Below are 7,611 nucleotides of genomic sequence, written 5' to 3'. Positions count from 1 at the left end.
GCCGGGGAGGTCCACGAGAAGCAACCCTTCCTCGCGACCACCGAGCCCGTCCGACTGACGCCCGCCTGGGAGGACACCAACCTGCCCAACGACGAGCTCAACTTCAAGGGCGTCACCATGGAGCAGGCCGACCTGGAGATGAACCCTCCGAAGGACAGGTGAGTTTCAACTTTATGAAATGTGCGTGATTCGCGGCTGCCCCTTAACAGAACTCGTTCCAGTAGAAACACTCGCGATACGCCCGTCTCGCCTCGCAGGCAAATGAAATTCTTGTGTGTGTCGCGTCTTTGATTTCGTATCAGGGGCTGACCGCCACGCTGCCACCGCCCAGAGAGTTATGCATTTTTCGTCGATCTCGAAACGATGTTCGCAAGTCGAAATTGTGCACAGGTCTGTGTCGTTAACGACTTAAACCAGTGCCTCGACATTGTAACGACATCGTTTGGACATCGACAAAAAAAAAAAACAAAAAAAAAAAACAAGGAGGAAAGAAAACACAAAATTAATTTTGTGTGAATACTGGTACTCGTTCTTTACAGAGACCCTTTCAGTGCTCAGTTGCTTTACATCTATATGGTTGTAGAATCAACGAGTGTTGTTCTGTCAACATGTGTCACGTTTCTCTGAGAATATATATTATTATTAAACATGTACCATATGAAACTGGATGATGACGAAATTAAAGAGAAGGCTAAAACAGGCGCTATTCTCGGTATTCCCTTCAGGTCACAAGACAAGAGCATTGTTGCAAAAGTCGGCGCTTTCAAAAAGATGCGCGTTCCGTGAAAACCAAAATGAATATGAATCTACAGTTGGCGGCACAATAGCAGAAGCAACATAGGCAGACAGGACTTAGACTGAAAACTTGTGAAATCTGTTAAGAGTTCTCAAAATTTTGCTCTTAGACCGAAACAATCTTCATTGCTTCCAGTAATACTAGCAAACGAAGTTTCGAATGGTAGTATTGTCATGTCTGTATGCGCTTCGTGTTCCAAGATGAAGATTTGTTGTGCGGCACGGGTCTATCGACTTAGAACGAAAACCGGCGAATTTTGTTAAGAGTTCTCAAAAAAGTAGTGTCAAACTTGAAAAAAGGTCCATTGTTGGTCACGCCTACAACATTCCCAGTTTCGAATGGTACAAGTATCATAAGTGTACATATTCTGTACTGCGAGCATGAATAGCGTTACGCGTGACATCGCACTGAGATCAATACTCGTACTTCTACCACTGAGTAGGTGCAGGTGGTGGTAAAGAACGAGTAAAAACACTCATTTCTCACTGGGCGCTCTCCGCCCGCATATTTTAGTAGTTGTGAGGACAAGTGGCCCAATCAGTACACTATGTGGCCCCCATGATACTTGAGTGGCCCTGATGTGTGCCTCTAAAGGTGCGATTTAAAACAAATACACTGCCATCCTGTCAAAGTTTTTTAAAAAAATATTTTTTTTTCAGGTTTAACTTGGTTTACCTGACCCTTCTTCTTCATGGGATTGGGACTTTAATGCCGTGGAACATGTTTATTACACCCAAAGACGTAAGTACCTAACTAGATTGACAGCTTTGTGTAATCTTGGTATAGGGCTTTTCATTTTATCTGCCTTGCGTTTAATAATCCTTCATAAGTGTTTGGCAGATACTGACAATGCCCATTCATACTTTTGTTTGTTTGTTTGTTTGTTGTGTGCAGTTGTAACATTTCATATATTTTTACAGTATTTTGTGGACTATAAGTTGGGAAATGGCACATCTGCTGGAAAAGACTTTAAATATGACGAGGACTTCCTTGCATATATTAGCTTTGCAGCCCAGGTTCCAAATTTACTGTTTAATTGGCTGAATGTTTTTGTCCAGTTTGGGTTAGTACAATTAAATTTTTTTTATCCAAATTTTTATTTTACTCTAACTTTTTTACCATTACTAATTTTTTTTCTATTGTTTTTGTTTTAGAGGGAGCGTGACGACTCGTGTTGTATGGAGTATTCTTGTTATGGTTTTTATATTTGTTATGACAGTTGTTCTTGCAATGATGGATTCTTCTGACTGGCCTGGATCATTTTTCTGGGTTACTATGGTCTCTGTTGTCATTCTTAATAGTAAGTATCAAAACCCATTATTTCTTAAAATTTATTGCCATAATTTTCAAATTTTCTTAAATCATGTTTCTGTTTTTAGTGGCAAGTGGTATCTATCAAAACACTGTTTATGGAATGGGAGCAAAGCTTCCACCTAAGTACACTGGAGCTATTGTTCTTGGATCGGTATGTTAACCATTGAAGACTTCTTTTTTCTCCTTAAATATAGTACTCTCACTCACATCCTGCATTTATTTTTTATTGCAGAATATCAGTGGAACCTTTACTGCGATTGTTAGCTTGATATCACTTGTGATGGCTCCTAATGTTCGAACAGCTGCTATTTATTACTTTATCGCAGCTTTATTGGTACTCTTGGCTTGTTTTGACACATATTTTGCTCTACCTTTGAATGTAAGTACATTGTGACACATTTCATCCACGTCCTGCATCAGCGACATTTGGAGGGAAAATAACTTATCAATTCTCTTACAGCGCTTTTACCGTTATCATGAGTTGATGAGCCAGAAGGAACTCCAAAAAAAGAAGAGAGAGAACTTGGGAGCTGTGCCGAGGACACCTTTCTTTGCTGTTTTTCGAAAGTGCTATCCTCAGTGCCTTAATGTATTCATGGTCTTTTTTGTGACATTGGCGCTGTTTCCTACAGTCCAATCAGGTACATCAACTAGTAAATTTTCACTTTGTTGTAATAATTGGTTAAACTTGTGAAGTAGTACAATTTTATCTTCTGTTTTAGACATAAAACGTTCGGATCCCAACTTCTTTATTGAAGAGCGATTTTATCTATCCGTACTCTGTTTTATTACTTTCAATGCATGTGCAATGATTGGTAGTTCCCTCTCCACATGGGTTCGTTGGGTAAGTTAATTAATTCTTAGAGTTTTACAGTTTTACTAATTGTTTTGAACTACACTGCACCAAGACCAACACATGTACGTTTTTATTTTGCAGCCTGGGCCAAGATTTCTTACTGTCGCAGTATGGCTTCGTCTTCTGTTCATTCCACTATTTGCTTTCTGCAACTACCTACCAAAGGATGAAACAAGAACATTCCCCATAATAATTAAAAACGATTGGGTGTATTGGGGAGTGGGTATTGTTATGGGTCTCACCTCTGGTCATTTTAGCTCACTTGCTATGATGTACTGTCCAAAGTAAGTAACATGCCTCCGGAACCTTCTATCAATGTACAATTCTATATTGTCTAATTGCTTGATACTAACTATCTATTTTCATTCATTTTTTTTTTTTTTTTAAGGAATGTAGATCCTCAGCATCAATCAATAGCTGGCATGTTGGGTGCTGCCTTCCTAGTAACTGGTATTTTCTGTGGTATTTTGTTTTCTCCGGCCATCAAGTGGTTTGTTACAAATGTGTCATGGGACATTGATTGGAGTATCTAGAGTAAGCTTGGGTCCTTTCTGGGATTTTGTTAATCTACAGAAAGGACCAGCTGGCCCTCAGGGGCTGCAGCTTTAACAATAGATGTGTAGATCTGAGTAATGGAGATTGTCCTTAATTATTCTCTAAAAATTGGTCTTCACAAAAAGCAGTGTGTAGTGCATTTGCAATTTGCACCCATCACATACGCACTTTCAAAAAGGACACCACTTTCATATGAGGACTGTGACTTTAAATCAACACATCTGAAGAAAGATACCTAGTTACCAGGACAATGTGTGTTGATGATTTCAACCATCAAGTGAAATTTTAAGAGGGTTGTTGCCTCTTATAAATGATTATTTAATGAGCTTTTTACTAAATGAGGAATGTGAACCATGAACCTTGTGGCATAACTTCCTTAGAAATTCCTAGAGCAAATCTAGGAAAATCTTACTCTTTTATCTGTTTAATACTTGGCATTTTTAATTATTTTTTTTTGCATAATATAATATTTTAGCTTTGTCAAAGTTATGTCCCTGGAAATAACTTCTTTTTTTTTAATATTTTTTTACTTAACCTCAACTTTATATAAAACTGAAACTGCCAAGGGTTTCTTCTTTTACTGTGTATGCTGGAACCATAAGAAAGCATATCTTTGCATAGTTATTTCTCTTTACTTCTAATGAGCTGAATTGTTGTTACTGTGTTCTGTTATCAAGCAGTGTGTTCATAGTTTTTGTTCACATCTTTGTCAGGGACCTGTAACCAGCAGGGTTTTGTATGGCTTTGTGATGCACAATATTTACATTTATAACCTAATTGCGTGGGCGTTGATACATTTATGACTACAGGTATCTTATTGAGGACTTGGAACTATGTGGTCATTTCTGATTGGATGCAAATCAATACATGGTACTGTATCACAGTGCATGAGCAGCTCCTGAAATTGTCTGTTTACCACTATCCACGATTGCTTCTGTCATTCAGTCTTGGCATCTTGTTCCTAGACAAGTTTTGGACTAAACTTAAATTGCAATGTATCAAAACTTTTGTCTGAGCTTTCATGATTGCTTGGAAAACCTTGCTCAACTTCCTGCATCACTGCCAAATTGCTGTACCATACTTGAGCTTGTGAAAAGAAAAACGCTTGATTAATATTTACATTACCTATACTAAAATAGAAAATTAAAATAAGTAAATTTAGAACCAATGTGTTTGGTTCACTTACGCCCTGATTTTCTTAATTTTGTTATTGAAAGTGCATTATTTTAAATATATCACAAAGTGACGCACAAAATCTGCACAATATAAAATTATATTCTAATTAATGTGTATATTGCACATTCACTGTACAAATGTCTTCCCCCAAAGTTTTCTCAATGCTCTCTCTTCTCTCTTTGCTGTGTCACTACAGCATTGTTGCTAGATCTGTTTCAGCAACTTGTTGGTTTACTTCAACAGTCACTTAGATTCGTAAAATTACATTGTTTGACTGGATAATTATTCTTTGTTACCACACATGTGGCATACCAAGTAAAATTATTCTGGCACAATAGCTTGTTGCTCACATCATATCTGCGTTACTTATTACATTGCCTGTCACCTGCCTTCTTTTGTCTCCTGCCAGACGGGTTACTTGTCACAAATTGTTATCTTTATTTGAATGAAGGCTAGTAAAGACTGAACTTTCAAACCTTAAAAAGTACAACGCTTAGCCACAAATTGTATTTATGTCACAGAAGTGGCACTGTATGTATATCAAGATATTGAGCTTTATTAGGGAAGGCAGTTAACAATGTCTTGTTTGACTGTATGTCAGGATTTTTGCTTATTTACCTAAATATTGTGTAAGTACTCTACTGTTGACCTCTTGACAATTTTTAACGGATTAAGCAGTGTAAATTGTTAACATATTGTCTTCTTGGCACATTACTATTATTATTACCGTTATTATTTTTTGTATAACTGTTGTCTGCTATATTTCAAAACATGGAGCTTCTTGATCATTTTTGATCTCTTTGTAGAAAAGTCTTCAGGGTGTTAATGTTTCTGAACTTAACTATTTTAATAACCTTTTTTATTTAGTGCTTGACTTTTCTCTGCTGTGAAATGTTGGCTTCCTTATGGATTGCCTTATAGCAGGCAAGCTTGTGCAAGACAATTTCATTGTAAGAGAAATATGTGACATTAAAAAGTGCCAGTCAGTGTTGTATTATACTACAGCAGATTGAGTGGGAACAGGTGCATCTATATGCATCAATACAGTATAATGGGCAATCATAGAAAGGATCAAACCAGATTTTACCGCCTAAATTGTTGTGGCAGCACATCTTCTATTGAAGATGACTATAACATAAACTATAATCTTGGCTCAAAAAATAAAATCAAAATAGTGCAGTAGTACCCATAGCTGTTAGCTCATCTACTGCAGTCCTTCCTAGTACTGCTTTCAAGATAAAATGAATTATTTTCCAACCAATTAATTGTAGAAAAAAAATGGTAGAGAGATTGAGGAGAACTTGACTATTCACCACTCTAGATTTTTACCCAGACTTTTAATTTCTGGTTCAGTAATCCATTGGCTTTGCCAATTTTGTATTTTTCAGAGACAATAATTCCTCTTCTGGAGTCCTGTATTGACTCCATAACTATTACCTCCTGTTCTAAATCTTTCAAACTAACGGTTTGAATTGAATAAGTAGATGCTGAAATGTGTATGGTATGTTAATTCTTAATCAGTTAATCACGAGCCACTGCCAAATTACTTAATGCAGGTAGTCCATTTTCTACAGAGTGTATTTTGTAATCCTTCTTTTTTCTTTAAATCCTACATTTTGAAATTGGTTGTTATGCTGATACGTTTGTAAAATTTTGGTTTAGCTGAGCTACGTTTTTGAATAACTCTAAACCTATGAGTACTGTACTGTATTGTGATTTCTAATACTGTTTGTGTATGCATTTTGATTGCATACTTGACCTTATAGTTGTGTTGAGCATTTACTTCAGAGACTATTTTTTAAATTAAGTGTGTTAAGGTGTGTTAAATAAACTTAAGAGTTGCCTTTTGCCAAACTATAATAGAGAGCTTTTATTAAGCCCTCGTAAACATGCTTGCTGTTTGCTTTTATGTTATCTGATTAATTCTTTTTTATCCCCTTACACAATTTATGAAGATTTTGTTTGAACTATGGATTACTACATGCAATTACAAAACGCTTTTTGTGGCAGGATCCATCCCTAAGTTCAGATAAAATCCAATCGAGGTCCAGAAAGTATAAATTTATTAGTTTTAATTTTTCTTAACTAGATTCCGTCTTTTGTTTATAGTGGTGGTGCATGTCCTGTACCTTGCTATTCTGAAAATGATAAAAGATACTTAAGAGAGCTACTCGAAATCTGTCTCCTTTATAGCTGTGTGTGCGTGTGCAAGTGTTGTTTTTTTCCCCCCCTCTCTGTTTTTACTAAGCTAGGAAAGCAATGTGTTTGTTACAAAGATTGGCAAAATATTTGTCCATTTGTCTCATTTGTAATATGAGAATCTGTTATGTACTTTAACGTTGGTTGTCATTTGAAAAGTTTGTTATACCTGTTGTCCCTGTGCGGTTTTGAGCCCCCAGTCATGTGGTTGTCGTAACCATAAGTCTGGTCATGTTGTAGGTTTCATTATATGCCAAAACAAAATGTTTAATGAGACTGAATTGTTGGTGTAAGCCTTACCACTCATGTGTATTATTTATTACCTGTACATAATCTGGTTAATATCAATAAAAGGTGATGTGATACATAGAAATCGTAGATTCTTGAGGAAACAAGAGGTAGCGTGGGGTGGATGGGAGTAGTAAGGGTGTATCCGACGACGGGGCGCAAGGTCCTGTAGGCCGCCTCTGATGTAGCCAGCATCATCAACCCTTGAGCTCGCCATCTGTGGATCTTCCCTCCGGCGCTGGCGCGCAGCGAGGTCCTGCACGACAGTGATGAAACCACGAGAGACACGGGTGCCACCACCGCCGTGTCGGCGATTGGGGCCGAGGCAGTGGAGAACAATGCCACAAAACTTCGAGCACGGGCGCTGAAAGCACCGGAAAGCCCATATCGGGGTCGTCGGGGTGTGGCTGCGGCGTTCGGGCGGGCG

General features: G+C 37.7%; 1 protein-coding gene across 1 annotated transcript; it reads left to right on the top strand.

Moving 5' to 3' along the window:
- On the top strand, positions 1–7,269 carry LOC113206965 (equilibrative nucleoside transporter 2; the record flags this gene model as incomplete). The annotated part of the gene is given in 10 exon segments (XM_052274322.1): positions 1–158; positions 1,456–1,537; positions 1,717–1,859; positions 1,951–2,096; positions 2,176–2,261; positions 2,343–2,489; positions 2,571–2,751; positions 2,833–2,954; positions 3,048–3,250; positions 3,355–7,269. Coding segments are annotated over 10 exon segments (1,413 nt in total), but the record flags the coding sequence as incomplete, so codon positions are not given.
- Positions 7,270–7,611: the final 342 nt, after the last annotated feature.

The sequence above is a fragment of the Frankliniella occidentalis genome, unplaced genomic scaffold, assembly GCF_000697945.3.
Source record: "Frankliniella occidentalis isolate FOCC.00 unplaced genomic scaffold, Focc_3.1 Scaffold375, whole genome shotgun sequence".
NCBI lineage: Eukaryota > Metazoa > Arthropoda > Insecta > Thysanoptera > Thripidae > Frankliniella > Frankliniella occidentalis.
Note: the sequence above shows the minus strand (reverse complement) of the source record. Positions and strands in the feature narration are given on the sequence as shown.